This window comes from Mesoplodon mirus (genome assembly GCF_964341445.2).
Source record: "Mesoplodon mirus genome assembly, chromosome: 4".
NCBI classification, from domain to species: Eukaryota; Metazoa; Chordata; class Mammalia; order Artiodactyla; family Ziphiidae; genus Mesoplodon; species Mesoplodon mirus.
In genome coordinates, this window is record NC_138979.1 from 117,043,521 (window position 1) to 117,065,366 (window position 21,846).

The 21,846-nt window shown below is 34.5% G+C and overlaps 2 protein-coding genes across 4 annotated transcripts in view; both read right to left on the reverse strand.

Moving 5' to 3' along the window:
* The window catches only part of NOVA1 (NOVA alternative splicing regulator 1), a 143,760-nt gene that overhangs the window by 32,934 nt on the left and 88,980 nt on the right, over nucleotides 1-21,846 (reverse strand). For all 3 annotated transcript variants that reach the window (XM_082619876.1, XM_082619877.1, XM_082619878.1), the window contains one exon: nucleotides 561-727. In XM_082619876.1, coding sequence (XP_082476002.1) covers nucleotides 561-727 — 167 coding nt within the window. The remainder of the gene's footprint in view (nucleotides 1-560; nucleotides 728-21,846) is intronic.
* LOC309803114 (MICOS complex subunit MIC10) lies at nucleotides 7,919-8,400 on the reverse strand. The gene has a single exon (XM_082619021.1). The coding sequence runs from the start codon at nucleotides 8,384-8,386 to the stop codon at nucleotides 8,150-8,152; it is 237 nt and encodes a 78-aa protein (XP_082475147.1). The 5' UTR covers nucleotides 8,387-8,400; the 3' UTR covers nucleotides 7,919-8,149.

The following is a 21,846-nucleotide window of genomic DNA, read 5'->3' on the forward strand; positions in this document are numbered from 1 at the left end:
CATATATATAAATACTACACAAGTTATACAGAATATAATAGCTGATTTGTAACAAAGAACTGCTTGCTAGATACAAAAGTTTACTTATACATATTTGTTGGTAAAAAATGTTGAACATGACAATTAAATTAACAAAACAGGAGTTTATATGCATAATAACTATACTAAAGGCTAAAATATTATTAAGAATATGGTATTAGGAATTTTGAGAATATAGTTTCAATGTTTATACTTTATTTAAAAAGTGATATTATTTTAAATAGATTAAATTTCTATAAATTAATCAAATTTGTGTCTATAATTTTTTATTAAAGGGCACCATAAAAGAAATGAGTCACATAATCACTCCTCAGTGTAACACTGATAAATGAGTAATTCAGTTATCTGATCAATCTAAAGAAGAGACTCTGACAGTCTTTAAATAAATAAAAGACAACTCTGTTATGTTTTAAGTATTACTTAGAAAAAAACTTTATATGCTAAAACTTTAAGGCTTCTTTTATAAGGAATTCATACTACACTGTGGATGTTAGTCTTTGATTTCCCAACTAAACACTCACTTGTTTGATGCGATCTGGGTTAACGGTGGTCTGGGGTTGTAGAATGCTGACTGGTTCTGTCTTGGCCACATTTTGGGGCATTTCTCGAATTTTTTCTGCAATGAATCCATGAACTGCATTCAGTGCTTCAACTGTTCCCTGGATCAAGCACACTCGTTCAGTAGTACCTGTGGATAAAAGATTAATTTTCAGAAAATTTCCCTTCTTACTTTGTATGTTCTTCAAAAATGCTGTATGGAGGTTCCTTAAAAAACTAATAATAGAACTATCATATGACCCATCAACCCCACTACTGTGTATATACCCTGAGAAAACCATAATTCAAAAAGAGTCATGTACCACAGTATTCAGTGCGGCACTATTTACAATAGCCAGGACATGGAAACAACCTAAATGACCATCAACAGATGAATGGATAAAGAAGACGTGGCATATATATATACACAATGGAATATTACTCAGCCATAAAAAGGAACAAAATTGAGTTATTTGTAGTGAGGTGGATGGACCCAGAGTCTGTCATACAGAGTGAAGTAAGTCTGAAAGAGGAAAAAAACACCGTATGCTAACGCATTGGAATCTAAAAAAACAGTACTGATTAACCTAATGGCAGCGCAGGACTAAAGACGGAGACATAGAGAGTGGACTTGAGGACACGGGTGGTGGGGGAAGGGGAAGCTGAGACGCAGTAAGAGAGTGGCATGGACATATATACACTACCAAATGTAAAACAGATAGCTAGTGGGAAGCAGCTGCATAGCATAGAGAGGTCAGCTCGGTGCTTGCGAAGACCTAGTGGGCTGGGATAGGGAGGGTGGGAGGGAGGCTTAAGAGGGACGGGATATAGGGATATATGTATGTATATGGCTGATTCACTTTGTTGTACAACAGAAACTAACACAGCACTGTGAAGCAATTATACTCCAATAAAGATGTATAAAAAAAAAAGATGTGTACCTAATTAAAAAAAAAGGATGATATACTAATGCCAATAAAATAATGTAAAATGTAGAACTCTAAATCTCAAAAAGGGCCAGCAGAGCCAGAAATCCTGAGAAGTTCTGAGTATATCATTCATTCACTGATATAACCAATACTTACTGAGTACGCATAAAAGAACTTTGGGTAAGAAACTGGTAACACAGATATGAAGATCTATGCACCCAACTTTCAAAGCACATACTCTTATGCGCAAAAAATAGACATCAAGCCAGAGAATTACAAGATACTATGATATGAAAAATAATGGAGGTGTCTACATGGACGGCACATATGGTTGGTCTACAGTAAAAACATCATTTAAATCAGTGGCTAGAAGGAGTCTTGGAAAGTTTACATAGTAGGTAAATTTCTGAATTTTTACCACCCTTTATTCATTTACCCTGTTCTTCTTTTAATCACAGCAACAATGCTATCTGACATTTTGTATTTGTTTATTTTTTTACTTTTCTACTAGAATGCAAGCTCTAGGAGGACAGTTAATTAGTCTGTTTTGTTTTGTGCTATAGTCTCCCCAAAGCCTAGAGCAGTCCCTGGCACATGATAGGTCCATGACAAATATTTATTGGAAAATGAATCAACACTGCTTTTACTGATTATGTAATTTTAAAAAGATATAATATCATAATTAAAAACATTTTAAACTATTTTTAATTTGAAATTGATGAATAATTGATAAAGATACTATTAATATTATTTGCTTCATATCTGATGAATAAAATGTAGACACATTGGGCTTCCCTGGTGGCGCAGTGGTTGAGAGTCCGCCTGCCGATGCAGGGGACACGGGTTCGTGCCCCGATCCCGGAAGATCCCACATGCCGCGGAGCGGCTGGGCCCGCGAGCCATGGCCGCGGAGCCTGTGTGTCCGGAGCCTGTGCTCCGCAACGGGAGAGGCCACAGCAGTGAGAGGCCCGCGTACAGCAAAAAAAAAAAAAAAAATGTAGACACATGATGTGAGACAAGACTAAAATGAAATTGGTTGGGTCTAATACACACGTCCTTTAACCCATTTCATACTTTACAGATATACCTGAAGACAGTAAAAACAAATGATTAGCTTTTCAGACTATTTTGAGCCTCCCTGCAGCATCCTGATATTAAACTGTAACCTTCTGCTGAGCAGCCCAACACAACAAGCACGTAAACTTCTCAGATGTAACTATTCCTTTACTAAACAGTTATCAAAAAGTCAAAAGAATGGTATTTTAAAATTTATAAAATATTTGTTTTTGAACTAATATGAAAACTTCCAAGTACTTAGCATGTATCCTCTTCATACCACAGTTTCAAAATTTTAAGCCACTCTATAAAGTATTTTTAAAGTACATTTTGAAGGACAAAAGTGTGAAACTACACACATTAAAAAAACTGCATGGAGTTTACACTGCTTTAAGGATTAACTGCCACATAAACCATTTTCCTAGCAGTTTTAAATGTTTAAAAGAATAGTAAAAGATTACACTCTTACCTTTAGAAAATTAGATCACAAGAATTAGGAGCAGAAATAAAATAATATTATATGAATAATATTACATGAATCCACCTAAATTAAACTTTCCTGTTTTAAACAATGAAGATGCAAATTTATGAAAAGCTACCATTTCCTAATTTGTACAAAATATTTCAATAGAGAGCAATACCTTTCAATTGTAAGGATGGAGACAATCTGAAAAACATACTGTGAGTGTGAAGGCTTAATATTTCCTGTTTCTCCTAATCAGCTTTTCTCATCCTTGAATATCTTGATGTATCTCTGGATCTATTCTTGGGTAAAATGATCTAGTTTATTACGGATACTCTAGGGAGTCTTTACAAGGTTGTATTAATTGTCCAATAACTGACTAGAAAGGATGAGAACTGATCAATGTAGCTCATGCAAAGTGTTCTCTAGATCTAAGTCAGCAGACAATACAAAACACAGATCAGATTACATTCCTGCTTTTGGAGGCAACGACGGAGTGCTCTTTTGGGGACGCCAAGACAGAAAAGGAAATCAGTCAAACCTCAACAGAGATTTGTAAAAAATAAAACATGGTACTAAGTAACTAAAGGGACTATATAATCCATATTGCTTTTAAAATTCAAATTTAACAGGATACATACTGTGTCAGACAACACAATAACCCCAATACTCTTCAGACTGTATGACTAACAAGTAGTAAATGGAAATCACTGAGCCATAAAGAAATATGACTGTCTAAAACTGAATTTCACATGGCATGTATGGGACAATTTGGAGATAGTTTACAGGTCCAAAGTTGCAATAAATATTCTTTCAAGATTAAACTATACCACTACCATTAGAACTACTACAAAAAAAAAAAAAAAAAAAAAAAAAAGGAAAGGAAATTGTAATTCCACCAATGGGAACTGCTGCAATCCTTAGAAGAGATGCTGTCATATTCTTCTACTGAACTCTAAAGGACTTTTCACGTAGGTAACACAAAACTATAATTTTTAGGAGAAAGTCACAAAGAGGGAAGACTGTCAGGTATATGACCAAACTGTGTAACAAAAATTAGCCTATAAATCATAAAAGTTGCTGTTTTTTGTCATTTTACAGGCTTTTAGGGTCCATTAGTGTCTAAACTGAACTGCGAGTTATTTATCATTTTGTTTAACAGCAGCATTTACTTCCCTTTGCAACAGACTAGCAACAAAAGCTGAAAAATTACAAAAAGTATATGCTTATATTTTTTATAATGTAAAGATACAGGTGTATAAGACACCATTAATTTTAAGGGAGAAATTAGAAAAAATTTTAAAAACCCTAACAAGTAGGGTCAAATATAAGCAGTGAAATTCAAAATAGCTTTAAGTTTCTACTTCACATGCAATATCATCAACTGAATATGCATGTTTCTAAAATTAGGTACAATTATAAGATTGCAAAGTAAAATTCTGATATACATTTAATAAAATAAATCCACTCTGTGCTACTATAGCCTTGGACAAGTCACTTAAACTGTTCCTGCTCCTACCTAAGGCATTCTATCACCTGTGCAGTGGACCCCATCCCCTCTTAACTACCAAGCCCAGTGTTTCTCCAGGTATCATAATTTTTCCTTTTCTATTAGATCATGCCCATCAGCAGAAAAACATGTTATAACTTCTTCAATTTTTAAAGATCCCTTCTTCATGACAGAAATAGAAAATTATCCTTCGGTAAAGCAAATGAAATAACTGATTTAGGCAAAGGTCATAAAATCATAAGATGAAAGGTTAATGGGCAAATTTCAGTGGAAACATCTGGCAGTCACCAACTGACTTCACTGATCAACATTAGCATAACAAAGAGTGTGAAAATCAAACATACGCCTCTTGCTGTGATGCAATATGAAGCAGAGGCCACCAACTATAAAGCATGTATCCCAAAATAGCTGAACCTAAATCTAATCAAACATTTAGCACCATGTAACAGCTTACAAATAATATTGAAAATGGAGAAATAAATTAGATGACCCATGAAGAAGAAAAGATACAAATCAAGAATGTAAGACAGGCTACAGGATAATTAATCTAGTTTCATCAATATAGGAAAGACTGTTCTCTAGACTTAAAGAGTCTTAAAAGATACGATCAAATGTGAATCAGAATTTGACTGGATCTAAATTCAAACCACTTTTATTTTAAACATAATTGTGGCAATCTCATAAAAACTGTGTATTAAATAGTATCAAAGAATTACTGTTAATTTTAATAGGTGTGATTATGGCATCAGGTTGTGTAAGAAAGTGCCTTTTCTCTCTCTTTTTTTAGATGCATATTGAAGTATATACAGTTAAAATGACTGACTGGGATTTGCTTCAAAATATTTTTGTAACAACAAAAATGAGTAAATGAAATATGTATGCCAAAATCTTGATATTATTAACAAACATGAAAGAGGTTCTTTCTTCTATGTAAGTTTGAAATTTTTATTATAAAAGAAAAACATTTTAAAGCCCTCCCTGACCTCATACCCCTCTTCTGGTTACAGCTCAATTTCCTTATCCCTCAAAATTCCTTGAACAATTCATATAGATATATCTCCTCTTTCTACTTCTTCACCACCCATTCCTTTTTTTCTTGACTCTACTCCAATATGGCTTTTGTCCCACCACTCAACTAAAACCACTTATCACAGCCATCCATACCTTGGTAAATCCAATCTTCATGTCTTTACATTGTCTGACCCACCAGCAGCATTTGACATAGTTGACCAGGCTGTTCTAAAAACACTTCATTTGGCTTTCAGGATACCATATGGCCCTCATTTAATTCAATTCATTCATTCATTCGACAAAAATCTATTGATTCCCCACTAAATGTTAAGTATTATACTAGATACAGCAATGACCAAACAGACAAATCTACTTTCATGTAGTTCTTACTCTAGTTCATGAAGACAGATACTATACATAAATAAAAATAAAATAAATATAAAAAATAAAAAATATATAAAAATAAAATAAAACAAATAAAAATATATAGAGAGAATATGAAATGAAATTAGTCCTACAGAAAAAATTTGAGGACAATACCAGGATAAGAAAAGACAAAAATAAAGTATAAAAGAGAACTTGTCTGTCATGTTCACTACTGTGTCTGGAATAGTGCCTGGCACACTGTACACACTCAAGAAATATTCTTTGAAATAACTCCCTGAGTCTAATTTTCTTACCTGTGAATCGAAAACATATGATTGACTTTAAGACCTTTTTACCTATAAAATGTCTATAAAACCAGTAAGCCTCTTTGGGTTTACAAGATGAGTCACTGTATGTACAAATGAGATATATTTTGGGAAATGATTTAAAAAACTATAATAAGTTATAAATTCTAATGTCAATAAAAAGGATACTTGATTTTAAAAAAGCTTTGAGAAAGGTAATAGGAAAAATAATCAATAGCTCAGTAGCTTTTTTCTTCCCAGAATAGAAAAGTAAACTCTCAAAATGTAATCTACCTAAAAGAATAAAATTAGGGGGAAAAAAAAGGAATGCTTTTTGCTGTATAAAATACAGTCTAGGGCTTCCCTGGTGGCAAAGTGGTTGAGAGTCCGCCTGCCAATGCAGGGGACACGGGTTCGTGCCCTGGTCCGGGAGGATCCCACATGCCCTGGTCCGGGAGGATCCCACATGCCGCAGAGCGGCTGGGCCCGTGAGCTATGGCCGCTGAGCCTGCGCATCCGGAGCCTGTGCTCCGCAATGGGAGAGGCCACAACAGTGAGAGGCCCGCGTACCGCAAAAAAAAAAAAAAAAAAAAAAAGTCTAAAACTTTTTAGATACCTGAGACCTATTTCAACCAGAATGAGTCTGGTTTAGAATAATGGGTATATACTAACAATCTGATCCACTTATTTCCAATGGTCAACTATAATGAAAATTAGCAAACATTTTGTTTGGATGCAAGAAAATGCATCAGTTTATACTCCTACTGAGAATATAACTCAGCATCTTATGATAAGATATTTCTTTAGGAAATATTAGTGTCAGTCTAGAGTAAGAAATCTGGTTGAATGAATATCAGTGAAACACTGAAAATGAAAAATTAATACCAAAAATCTAGTCGAATATTAATAATTCTATGACAACATATAGACAATGTTATTGGTCTCAAAGAGAACTAAGAAAATGGAAATGCCAATTAACTCTGCAATAGGCAAAAACTGAGGTTTAAAACAAAACATGATATGTAATCTTTAGAGTAAGATAGCAGCTACTTACAGCACTGAGAAATTACTAGATCTGGATAGCTAATATTCTGAATGGATAGGGTTTCTTTTTTTCAACATAACAGTTAGCTTCTACCATTTTTAAGAAATATCTCCCAATTTGCTACATATTTTCAAATATATTTAACATTTCCATAATACTTGGGAAAAGCTATATAGTTCCGGACAGTAATAAAGTGGCAAACTCAAGATTTCTTTGGCTACGTATGTCTATTTATCCTTATAGAAATGGTGCTCTGTGATTGGTATTTGTTCTTTTAGTTTTCATATTCTTTTCCTTACTGCCGCTTATCCCTGCTGTTTGTTGGTACATCTGATTCTAGCAGGCTCCTCTCTTTACTTCTACTTTGCTGCTTCTAGTCTTCAATGGCTGGATAACCAGCTAAGCAAGGTTGTTGAAACTATATAAACTAGCAATAGATTCTTAGTGACAACCATAGGGGATGGTTAACCTATGTGAAATCTATTCTGGCTTTTTCCCCCTTTATTTCTGAATCTGAGTACAGTATCAATAGGCAAAATGTTCCTTTAATGCCTTCTTAAGGTTTAGAAGTGCATGTAGGTTTTATTTTTAAAACTAAAATAAAGAGTATAATTTTTTAATGAATAAAGCGATTTACAGTAATTTTTTTTTTTTGCCTATTTTTGTTTAATTTATTTATTTTAAGACCACCTCCTTGCAATTTCCAGAGAGAAAATACAAAACAAGAAACAGACTTGGTTTCAAATACATAAACAGTGTGCTGGAGTTTAAAGCATTACTGATAACATTGTTACAGAAGAGTGTCAGCTTACTCCAGGGCACTTCAGTATTCCTGAGGAATAAACGTGATTTCTCTTTCCCTCCCACCGGGATGTTCTCAGATGTAAGTCACTGCTCCTGCTCTTTGACATATTTTCCATGTAGAAGATATGGAGCCTGGAAATCATGCTGACAGTTGGAGTAGGCCATTCCCAACCCCATTCCAGAACCAAAGGCTAATGGCCACATTCTTCTTTTAAAGAAGGTAAGTGAGAAAACAAGTCCTAATCCAAAACCAGTACCTATCTTCACGACGGCATCCGCCAAGCACCGGTCCCACTTCCTGCCGAGCTCTGAATCCGACATGTTCCCCACCCGCAGTTCCCTACAGTAATTCTTTATTCTCAGTCTATAATCATGGTAATCTAATTATGTGAATGTCTTTGTGGTTTAAAAAAGCAAAAACATTAACTCATTAACTTTCCTTTAGTTTAACTATTAAGAGTAAAGTATAGAGTATCAATCATTAGTAATAATATTTATTACAAATTTCAGGTTAGAACAAAATGTAAATTATTTAAAAAGAGAATAAAAGTATATATATATAATATAATTTATAATACATAAATTTAATATTTTATTAATATAATTATGTATTATACAATGTATTATATGGTATCTCATTTAATGCTCACAATTACCAAGGCAGATAATATTTTCTTCAACTTACAGGTAAAGAAGTGAAAGCAGCTGAGCCAAGGAAATGTAACTAACAAATGCAGAGAGAAGATTTTGTCAAATACCATATTTTTTCCATTACAACACATACCTTCTGAAAATGTAATGTTAGGCCAGCTACCAAATTACATCCTTTTAAGAAAGTCACATATATTTCAGCCTGATGATGGAAAAATAATTTTCACCCAAGCTTGATAATTTTTTTAAATACATTGAGTCATACTATTAATATCACTTCACAGATTTGTTTCAAATCTGGCATAAAATGAAAGAAAAGACTGACCCTTCTTACAGAGAACAGACCACCATAGGAGGTGGTTAATAATTGTGTGGGCTATTAGCAAAGTTTTTAGAACAGATTTTCAGATCAACAAAAGCACTTAGAAAAACTGCCATAAAAAGTAAGTTCAATTTGTAATTGCAGCTTTTATAACATTGTACAGTTTTGCACATTTGATAGAGCTTCCTCCTACTCTACAATTACTAAGGGAAAAATATACTATTTCAAGAAGAGGATTTTTTAGAAAAGGAAATCATAGGAATTGACATCTCATAATACAAAGTAATAATTGCTTTTCTTCTTCTGGTGATTAACTCTCTACACAATCATGTCCCTACTTCTAAACTGTAAAAATCTGTAGGGGGCCATCATAACATGTTTTAGTCCCAAATCAATATAGTGAAGCTTGAGTATCTGTTTATAGAACATGCTTTAACATTAAAATATAATCAATTAAGCCAAAGGATGAAAGTATACTTTTCAGAAAACTCTAAAAGTACTCATATTCTTCAAAGAAGTTAAGATGAAACAATGAATGACAGAGTAGATGTCCAGCTTCTCACTCCCTCAGTCTCTGTCCTATGCATGCAAATGGCAAACTCATTTACTTTTAAATAGCAATTCCCACAAAGTAACATCAGGAGTTTAGGAGACTCTAAGTTCTCAAGAACCGTGAGGTTTGAAAGCAGACATATCTGAAAATTCTAAATAATAATTGTAATTCATTTCCAGTTAACTTCTGAGGTCATGCAGAAGATCCTACTAAGAGTTATGATGATGACTAGTTGTTCACTCATCTTTAGCACAGGTTTATGCTATGTTCAGAATTATAGTAATCCTGGGATGGAGGACAAGATGGCAGAGTAGAAGGACCTTGAGCTCACCTCCTCTCAGGAGCACACCAAAATCACAACTAACTGCTGAACAACCATTGACAAAAAAGACTGGAACCTACTAAAAAAGATATTCTACATCCAAAGACATAAGAAGAAACCCAACAAGATGGTAGGAGGGGTGCACTCATGATATAATTAAATCCAATAGCCCCCTGGGTGGGCAACCCACAAACTGGAGATCAATTATATTGCAGAAGTTCTCCGACATGAGCGAGTGTTCTGAGCCCCATGTCAGGCTCCCGAGCCTGGGGGTCTGGCATCAGGAGGAGAAGTCCCCATAGCATTTGGCTTTAAAGGCCAGCAGGGCTTGAGTGCAGGAGCTCCACAGGACCAGGGAAACAGAGACTCCACTCTTGGAGGTCATACACAAGGTTTTGTGCACGCTGGGACCCACGGCAAAAGCAGTGATTTCATAGGATCCTGGGCCAGACCTACCTGCTGGTCTTGAAGGGTCTCTTAAGGAGGTGGGGGGAGTGGCTGTGGCTCACTGTGGGAACAATGACACTGGTGGTGGAGGTACTGGGGAATATTCATCAGCATGAGCTCTCCTGGAAGCTACCATTTTGGCACTAAGACCTGGCCCCACCCAGCAGCCTGTAGGCTCCAGTGCTGGGATGCCTCAGGCCAAACAACCAACAGGGAGGAAACACAGCCCCACCCAGCAGCAGACAGGCAGTCTAAAGACTTCCCGAACCCAGTCACCTCTAGACACACCCCTTGACATTGTCCTGCCCACCAGAGGGTCAAGACCCAGCTTCACTCACCAGTGGGCAGGTACTGGCTCCTCCCACCAGGAAGCCTGCACAAGCCTCTAGACCAGCCTCACCCACCATGGCACAGACACCAGAGGCAAGAAAACTATAACCCAGCAGCCTGTGGAACTAAGTCCGCAAACACAGATCAGAACCTATCCTGGGACCAGCTGGTCCCTGGCCCGTGGGTGACAAGAGGGGAGTGTACTGCTGGGACACATAGGACATCCTTTACAGAGGGCCACTTCTCTAAGGTTGAGAAACATAACTAACCTTTCACATACATAAAAATACAAATAGAAATTTAGACAAAATGAGACAGCAAAAGAGTACGTTCCAGACGAAGGAACAGAACTAGCAATCCTAGTTTGGTCAACATTATTACCTTTTGACTTCCATTATGGATTATAGGAATATAAAAACTGCCATGACTAAATTTTATTTAAAATGTAATCACATTTTTATAAATATATATAAAATAGACTTCCTGACTTTTTGCCTCCACTCCCAATCAGTGTCAACATTTTTGACACTAATTTGTACTCTTAAATTTCTGCTATAAGAAAAATGGCGCTTGGAATTTTTCTAGCTATTCCTTACAGACTGGTAGGAATTCACTTGCAGAATTTTGTGAACCACGCTTGGAAGCTGGGGACACAGCTTGCAACAAACATGTGATATCAAATCAAGCTCAGAAACTCAAAGTGTGACCAGTGGTGGCATGCAGAGCTAATCAAAGTCATTCAAAACTCAGGAGCAAAACATACCACTGGACATGCAGCATAGTAACCAGATCTGAAGAGTGCTGCTGCTATAAGCTGACAACAAGAAGATGAGCATCTCTGGTGATAGCCCCACTCCTACCATATGATGTAAGTTATTACCTTCAGAGCCAATAGAGATTAATGCATTAGCAAATCCAATATGAAAGCAAAGCCCACATTTGCACAGAGTTTGAGAGTGAATTATCCAAGTCAAAGAATGATAACAATTGTTATACAGTTGATCATATGCACCATATCAAATGAACATAGAGGAAGCATGAAGATTTGTGACCCATTAAGTTGCTGGGAGAAGGAATATGGGAAGGTAAATTTGTAAAGTTTGGGAAAATGATAAAAATTTTAAGGGTATATGTAATCCTTTATTTTTAAAATTATTACATTAAAGATATTTAAAATGTATTAATTGTGGCAGTTTTATATACGCTGAGTTAATATAAAATGACAAAATATTGTTAAATTGTAAATTATACATAACATAAAATTTGCCAATTAAACCATTTTTAATCACACAATACAGTGGCATTAACTATATTCACAAGGTTGTACAAATATTACCACTACCTATTTCCAAAATTATTTTATCACCCCAGAGAATATGTAACCCTTAAGAAACAAATCACCATGTCTTCCCTATATCCCCTAGTAACTTCTAAACTTTCTGTTTCTATGAATTTGCCTATTCTAAATATTTCATATAAAGGGAATCATACAATATTTGTTCTTTTGTATCTGACATTTCATTTAGCATAATATTTTATTCATTCATGTTGAAGCATATACCAGAACTTCATTCCTTTCTGTGGCTGAATAATTTTCCACTGAGTATATATAAAACATTTTGTTTATCCATTTGTCTATTTACAAACACTTGTTTTTACCTTTTGGCTGTTGTGAATAATGCTGCAGTGAACATTAGTGTACAAGTATCTGCTTAGGTCCCTCTTTTTCAGTTCTTTTGGGCATATATCTAGTAGCAGAATTGCTGGGTCATATGGTAATTCTATATGTAGCTTTTTGAGGAGCAGCTAAATTGTTTTCCACAGCAGCTGCACCATTTTACATTCCCACCACCAATGTACAAGAATTCCAATTTCTCTACCTCCTCAATAATGCCTGTTATTATTATTTTTTAATAATAACCATTCTAATGAATGTGAGGTGGTATCTCATTGTAGTTTTGATTTGCATTTCTCTAATGACTAATGATGTTGGGTATCTTTTCATTGCTTATTGGCCATTTGTATATTTCCTGTGGAGAAATATCTATCACACTCTTTGCCCGTGGTTTCTTTTGGTTGTTTGTCTTTTTGTTGTTGAGTTTTAGGAGTTCTTTATATATTCTAGATATTAAAGCCTTATCATATAATTTGCAAATACCTTCAGATATATGGGTTTATTTCTGGACTCTCAATCATACTCCATTAATCTATATGTCTATCTTTATGTAAGTACCACACTGTTTTGATTACTGTAGCTTGGTAGTAATTTTTGAAATCAAGAAATGTAAGTCCCCAAATTTGTTCTTTTTCAAGACTGCTTTGGCTATTCAGGGCCCCTTGCATTTCCATATGAATTTGAGGACTGGGTTTTCCATCTCTACAAAAAAGGTTGTAGAATTCCAAAATTTCCAAAATTCCAAAAAAGGAATTTTAATAGATATTTAATTGCATGTGTAGATTGCTTTGGGCAGTATTGGTATCTTAACAATACTAAGTCTTCTTACCCATGAACATGGGATGCTTTTCCAATTATTTATGTCTTCTTTAATCTTTCATCTCCTTAGTTAAATTTACTCCTAGGTATTCTTTTTTTTTAGAGGCTATTGCAAATGAAATTGCTTTCTTAATTACCTTTTGGGATTGTTCCTTGCTGGTATATACAAACACACTGATTTTTGTGTGTTGATCTTATACCCTACAATATTACTGAATTTGTTTATTAGTGCCAGTAGTTTTCTTATAGAGTCTTTGGGGTTTTCTACATACAGGATTATGTCATCTACAAACAGAGATAAATTTTACTTCTTCCTTTCCAATTTGGATACTCTTTAAAAAATTCCCCTGTTCAATTATTCTGGCTAGAACTACTTGCACAGTGTTGCATAGCAGTGGAGAAAGCAGTTGTTCTTGATCTTATTAGGCGGAAAGCTTTCAGTTTTTCATTTCTGAGTGTGATGTTAGATGTGGGTTCCATAAATGCCCTTTATCGCATTGGAAAAAAAATGGCAATATTTTGTCAGGAAAGAATATACAAATCTACCACGAATACATCTTGTCAGTCTATACTCTCCCTGTGCATTATAGTTTTCCTATGATCATGATGCTGAGAACAAGCAGCACAATATCTTATTTAAATAAATCATTTCAGCATGCCACAATATATTTAGAGAGAAATGTGACTTTGGGGATAAAGGTGAGGCTCAGAAGTTCTTCAGAGTTCTCCAGCTCACTTGCCAAAAGTTATTTTTGTATCCTCTGATGTGAACAGACAACAGAGTATCTTATCACTTCATTTTTTTCAATATGAAGTACTAATTATAAACTAAAGAATATCAGAATATATTAGTTATAGGAGATAAAAGTGATATATGAAAATAGATAATACATCTAACACCAGTGCGACTGTAGTTTAAAACTGGTGGCTACTGTTCAGATGAGTTTCTGTGATATCACAAACCAAATTTAACTGACCTACCTATTATACTCTTAGTTTTAAAAATGTCTCAGAAAATGGCAAAATTGTGTTTCTATAGTAATTTTTTATAATTCTAATTTTTGTTTCATATAACCCTTTCTCTTATCTTTGTCTCTATTATTCTGGATTATTAAAATATTATGGATAAGACCTGTCAACTGGAAGAATCCCAGACTAGATGTTATCTGTAACAGAGGATGATTGTCAGACATACTCATGTACATTCATAGTAATACATAACTTTCCATTGGTTTAAATCTCGTGACCCTCAGGCTAGTCCTTTTGACTTATAATCCACTTGAAGACAGATCCTTGGACTCTTGGTCGCCCACTGGCCTCTGATCCATGTGAGGACAGATGACTGGCTCTCTGTCATCCTCTGGCCTCCTTTCCTTTAGAAGGAATCTCTGAGTCTTTGGTTTCCTGTCCACTCTCTGGCCTCCAGCCCTTACTCATTAACCTACCCATGTGAATAAATCCTTGAGTAACCTTCTTAGTTCATCTGAGTCAACTGTTCCCCTGACCAGTGGTTACCACAACACCTCGGTATCTCACTACTCCTGCTCCTCCCCCATCAAAGACCAGTACAGCATTTTTAGGAACAGAAAAGGTCAGTAGTATCATACCTTTAAAATAATAAGCTGGACCGTAACTTTACCTGTCCATCATCCCAAAAGAGACTACCATTCCTCATACTTTTGTATATCCTAAGTTACCAGCAGAAGTCTAAATCTTTCCAGTCACCATAATCAAATTCTTATGCACATAGTCTTCTCTATATCTCTGAATATGACCCAATTCCCTATCCTGTCTTTCTAAACCTCTTCATTATGCCCTCTGTTACCTCAGTTTCAACATATGCTCCATATGCAAAACCCCTTTTCTGAATGTTCCTTTTAGTCTCACCACCTGATAAAATCCGGCTGTTCCCTACCTCTTTATGTCCCACAGAGCTCTCTCAACTGGGGCAGTTTTTTTCCCCTCAAATCTCAGGTTATTTGGGCCATAAACTGTTTACATATTTTCCTTGCTCCACTTTGCCACTCCCTTGCTCTCTTTGTCATCACTTCTTTTTCTTTCAAAGTTTTTGGAAAAAAAGGCTGAACAGGAGTACAGGTATAGAGGTAGACAGTGAGTCAGATGCTAAAGTTTTCAGTCAGTTCGAATGATAGGGATACTGGAAAATTATAGCAATGAAGAAAAACAGCAAGTTGTATACTATTATGGCATTTTACCTCTCTTCTCCAGGTAGTAGCCTCCGTTAATCATTTCCTTCTTATGTAAACACTTTCTTCCTTGGCTTTCTTGTTGCTACTCTCTTCCTTGGATAAGTAATCCAGTTCCATGGTTGTAAATGCCATAAAAACATAATGTGAACTAATTTACTCTCTTTCTACTGACACCTCCTAGTCCAAGTCATCACTGTCTCTAAACAGGACCATTACAATAGCCTGCTTCACTTCTTGCACCTCTATAATCCACTCCTTGTTCAAAAGTAGTTTCTTAAACACACGAATCATATGTAATTTACCTGTTTATAAACAATGTACTGTATTCTCATTGTAGCGTTAAATCCTTTACACTGGCTTTCAAAACACATCACAATCTGGCCTCTGCTTAGTTCTCAGTCCTCATCTCATATTACTCTCCCTCTCTTCTTCACTCTAGGGAGCTGGGTCTTTTTTAGTTCTTGGAAAATGCCAAGCTTGTTCTCACTTAGGCCTTTTTTTCCCTACTGATGTCCATACTAGGAACACTTTTCCTGTGGCTTTTCCCATACCAGCCCCTTTCTCATTATTAAGACCTTGGTTCAGTGATACTGCAGCAGAGAAGTATTCCTTAACAACCGTGAAATAGCTTGCTCTCAATCACTATTTATCACTTTATGTTCCTTTACTTTCTCCACGATTCTAACACTTTCTGAAATTAAAGTTTGTTGTAATTTGTTTACTTCATTGTTTGTCTCTCCCCACGGACACAAAAAGTCCAAGAGGGCAGAAACCTTGACTATTTTGCTCACAGCTGTATCCCCAGCCCAATACTTAGCAAATTGTTCATAAGGAATTATTAATTTAATGAATTAAAACCATGGCCTTGGATGACAAACATTACAATAAGATTTTATTAATCCAGATCAATTACATTAAATCTATTGTAGATATCAAAAGAAGAGAAAAAAATATATACAGAGAGAAGTACTGAACAGATGAACTATCAATGACACCAGGTAAACCAAGGACTATTATTAGACTATTTTCTTTTATTAAGGATCATTATTACATAATGTTTCCTAATGAAATCTACAAATGCATGTATGTAGTATACATTTCTCTTTCAAAAGATTATGTTCTTTCTACTAATCCTTTTAGAAGCACCCAGGGAAGGAAGCTCAGCTCAATGCCCTCCTATCCAATTATCTACTGATTATTCCTTGGAAGGTACACCCAACTCCACAGAATAATTTTACAAAGGGTTTTACCAGGGAAAAAGTAAACCAATTCTCTACTTCGGAGTAAGGAGTACAGATGAAACTTCGTAGTTAAACTTAATCACTGTAATGATAAAATATCAAATCCTGACCACAAATGAAGAATTTCTTACAATACTGCTGCATATCAAAGCATGATGTTTTAGCTTTGGCATCTACTAAATGCCAATAACTACACACTGCTAAGGAAAAAATGTCTTTATCAATTAAATTATTTGACCAAATTCTGTTAGATTACATTAGAACTAAATCAAAGTTTTAATATATTGGTCATGACCATTTCTATGTAAAAATTCTAAACTATATGACTTTAAATACAGTTCACCTCTATTTAATTGACGAAAAAAGAACTGCAATATGTAGTATTTCTAAAGGACCAGAAAACATTCATTTACTCACTCAACAAGTCTTTAATAGGCTCAAAGGAACCATGACGCTATAAACATCTATCATTAACTAAAATATTCTGAAAAGAAAACAAATGAGACTTATTACTGTAATAGTAAAATAATTTCACCTAAAGTAGAACTATCCCTAGGTCTTTTTCTATTGTCAAGTCAAGATTATAGACCTTTGCATATGTTATAAGAGGGAACAGTATATATTAACAAGCTGAAATATCACAGAAACATAAATGAACAAAAACAAATTTGATATTAAGAGTAAATTTGTCTGAATACTTTACAAAGAATCTTATTTCTGAATAAGACCTTTAAAAAAGCCCTGAGGGGCTTCCCTGGTGGCGCAGTGGTTGAGAGTCTGCTTGCCGATGCAGGGGACGCGGGTTCGTGCCCCGGTCCGGGAAGATCCCACATGTCGCGGAGCGGCTGGGCCCGTGAGCCATGGCTGCTGAGCCTGCGCGTCTGGAGCCTGTGCTCCGCAACGGGAGAGGCCACAACAGTGAGAGGCCCGCGTACAGCAAAAAATAAATAAATAAATAGATAGATAGATAGATAGATAAATAAAGAGCCTTGAAAGGTTGACCCTGGGAATATTATAAAATAATTTCTGTGAATTGATTTAAAAAGAATGAACATTTTTGGAATTTAACCTCCAGTCTTCTTATTAATCATCTGAACATATTTAAAATTAGAGACTAATAATCTAAAACTATACATAAAGTAATGTGCATGAGTAAGGTACAGCAAATTGATTCTTCTTCTCAAATTTCTAATAATGCAGGGGAGAAAACCTCTACTGACAGGAAAATTTTAAGCTACAGGCTACTATTTACATGTAGCTCTAAAAAGGAAAATAAAGTAATATAGAAACTCCATGGATAACATTAGTATGGAGTCTACTAAAAAATTTACAAGGACTTTGACTACTCTTAGTCTGGAGAAAACATGTATGGACTTTAAGCAGTCCTGTGTTCCTAAGATATCATGTTAACAAAAGAGGTATACATAACTAATCTATTCAAGTTCGTTGAAAATTTACTCTTTTATGGAAATCCAGGTAGGGCTTCCTTTTCTATTGTATACTAAATGGCTACGGTGTGGAGAAACAAACTCAATATATGTTATTTACAGTGCTACAAACATAGTAGAACACCATCTTATTAGCCACAGTCAATTCCAACATGGTCTCAAAGTTCAGACCTACAATCCCCAAAGCCATTGTACTTGGTAATACTATAGTGTTGGTAATACTATATAATTACTATACCATGTAATTATCAACGTCTGCTTGACTATTTCCCCAGCAATCCCACCTATTTTCATGTAGGTCCATCTCTGTTTTTAACCATTTTCTTAGATGTTTTAACTGAACTCAACCTTTTACCTCAGTAACTCCTATTTATCTTTCAAATCTCTGGCCAGGCATCAGTTTCCCAAAGTTTTACCTGGTTTCCACACCTCCTCCTATGTGTAACCACAGCACTCTGTACTTCCTTAGAATAGCAGTTATCATAGATTATTATAGTTGTCTATTCACTAGCCTGTCCAGCTCTCAAGAATATGAGCTCTTTCTTTATATGTTTATATTGTTCATCCTTACACCCACAGCTTCCTCACATATGTGTGTCAAATACTTAATAAATATTTATGAACTAATAACTGATTCTAAGGATGTATATACAGATGGCAAGTATTAGCTCAGTAAAGCTTTACTGAAGGGGTTACACTTAATCTGAGTTCTAAATCATATGAAGCAAGTATTCATCAGCAGATGTGAAGTAAGAAAGGGGCATTCCAGAAAGAAAGTACATGTATAAAGGTAAGGAAGGTTGAGAAAAAAAGGTCTGTCAGAACCATGATGCCCCATGTAAATGTATGCTCCATACAGTTGGGAAAAAAAGTTCAAGGGAAATATGGAAAGAGATGAAGATGAAAAAAGAGTAAGAACCCAGATCATACAAAGTATTTATAAGAAAACATATATTATTATTATGAGTTGAATAATATGACCATATTGGTAAAAATTTTGAAGTTGCCACTTCAAGAAAATTTAGGAATTGAGAGAGGTATTTTTAAAAAGAAAAAACATAATCGTGTTATACAATCACCCTGTTTTAAGATAAGCTGAAGAAAAAGATGTAAAATTTTCTTAAAGTATTAAAACCCCCAAATGCTAGTCTAGCACCTCTCTAAGTATATTTTACATAATACTTGCCCTACAATATGCTTCATGAAAAAAAAGAAATCTCTGGTCAAATACTTTTGAGGAGAAATACTACATATAATACCCTCCTCTCCGAATGATTCACAATGTTTATCAGCATATTAAAAATATAAAGTCCTACAATAAAGAAACACCATTTAACATTTTTATAAATAAATTTAATTATTCATGACACCTTTTTGCATGTAAAACCTATTAGCATCCTGCCCAAGCAAGTTTTTACAAAATAATCTCTCCAAAACTAAAATGTCACAAATCAAATTCCTATTTAAATTACTTACCTTACAGTTTTTAAAAGGTAGCAATTCACTATTATTTGCAGAACATAAAGCCAAGATGTTAAAAAGAAAGATATAATAACACCTTAAGGTTGAAATAATCTCCATTACCATTGTCTTGAGATTGTTAAAATAGTGTCATTCTCATTTTGCTAGTATATTTGTGGCCAGAGAAAATAAAGAGGCCATATAATGACATACAGTTGTACAAGTGCTAGGGATGAGGGGCTAGATGTGGATTTAATTGCATATGAATGGATACACAAACCCCATATGCAAATACATGTATGTGTACAACACACAACATTAAAGGTTGATATACACCATCATGATTGTCTTTTTAAAGAAAAATTCATTGGAAGTATGACATCAAAATTGGAAGATTTGATTTGAATTTAGACATAATTTTTTAGTATAGGGAAAGAATGGCCAGATTATTCTTGTTTCTTATTAATACAGGTAGGAAGTTAGGAAGCTAATTTTTAATTATTATTATTTTATTAAGAAAAAGATACAGGTATTATTGGTAAAGAATCAAGGGACTATCCTTTTTGTATTGAGAGTTCTTCATTCTCAGTTTCAGCAAACTTCCAGCAAAACTGAAATTATATTTGATACAACAGATTTTAAAGTTTAATAATTATTTGATCAGAACAAAATATTCATTAAGCTGTTCTAAGACTATTCAGCTATTAAAATAACCAAATCTTTATTGAAGTGTTTATTTATTATGAATTCAAAGTATTCAATCATTCTTTTCTCATATTTCTGATTTAAGAAAATGAAAATAAGGAAAAAACTCACATGGCTTATATGTTTATATTATTAAGTATTATAAGAGAAATAGTTTCAGCAAGGGCTGAAAAATACATGAAAATATTTCAGATTAAAACAAAATGACAAATTCAAAATAATTACATTAGCAGCTCAACTAAATCAATTTCTTCAATACTGCTAACATGATGAAAATGGTTTGTTTTTACTGTTGTTCAACTTTAACAGAAACCAACTAGTTCCTTCTACCTTTTTTCTCTTTCATCGTTTTGTAGTTCTTTTACAGAGGCTGATGTTGGACTGAATTTTATTTGCTTTACTAGTCATGGATATTATATGGATTGTGTTCCATCTTAGAACATGAGCCTTTCTATATTTGTAAGTTTCTTGCTAACATGTCATGGAATGTAAAACCTATGGGACTTTGGGACCTTAATTTAAGCCTGTGGTATTAAAGATGCAGCTGTTCATTTGCAAGTAATCATCCCAGCTATTAAAGCCATAGTAAAGTAAAAAAAAAAACAACCATTTTCTACTGTTTTTCATTGTTTCTAAGTACACAGCAGTCAGAATTTCATGGTATTAGATTTTTTTTTACTTGCTAAGAACATATTTTCCAGAGAAGACAGGTTATTTAGAATATGTCTTACATGAAAATATAAATTTTATTACAGGTTACACACAAAACTGACTTTAAAGATAATATAATGTTTCCAGAAATTAAAAAAACCCACTATGTACAGTTAACTACACTGCAGAAACTGAAGGGTTAAGGATCTGTTGGCTCCTTCAAAAATTTATGATGCCACAAAGTTCAAATATAAACAATTACATTTCATAAATAGTTCTGACAACTGTAATTTTCCTAGTAAACTTTAAAAAACCTCATCATCTCACCTTACTTGAAATATGATATGTACAATGATAACACTGTCTTCAAGTTCTGGGTTATAGTTCTTATGATGACATTTTAGAATCACAAGATAAATCATCTAGTTCTATATAAAGTGCTATGCTAAACAATGTTCTTTCCAGCTGTTTTTCCCCTAATTGAGCATCAATCAAGGATTTAAGTCATATTTTTTGTCATGTCTGCTTAGTTTCCCTTAGTTTCTCATCAACAATGTATAAAAGTCCCTATTTCCATACAGGTGCTTCAAAACAGAGTTTAACTCATATATACTTATTAATTCTGTAGATACAAAACAAAGTTAGAAGGCTAAGATCAAACCGGGAGAATCTGCAAGACTGTAAATTGCTAGATTGATAGCTAGTACTTATTCCATAAGATATGAATAAGGGTTCTTAAAAACCCTTAAGAAAAAGATAAACATCAACCAGGAAAAAAATGAGCTAGGTATATAAATGTCCATTTCACTCACTCTCTCATTTGCACACCCAACCTCACATGCACACTACATATCCTTGTGTCATGATCATACCAAAGAAAGAAAGGAAAGCCAAAGGAAGGGAAGGAGTGAGAAAAGAATGACTTAATAATCAAATGCAAAAATAT

Bases quoted from the DNA above. Each gene is read 5' to 3' on its own strand.
- LOC309803114 (XM_082619021.1), bottom strand. From the start codon at position 8,386: ATGTCGGATTCAGAGCTCGGCAGGAAGTGGGACCGGTGCTTGGCGGAT.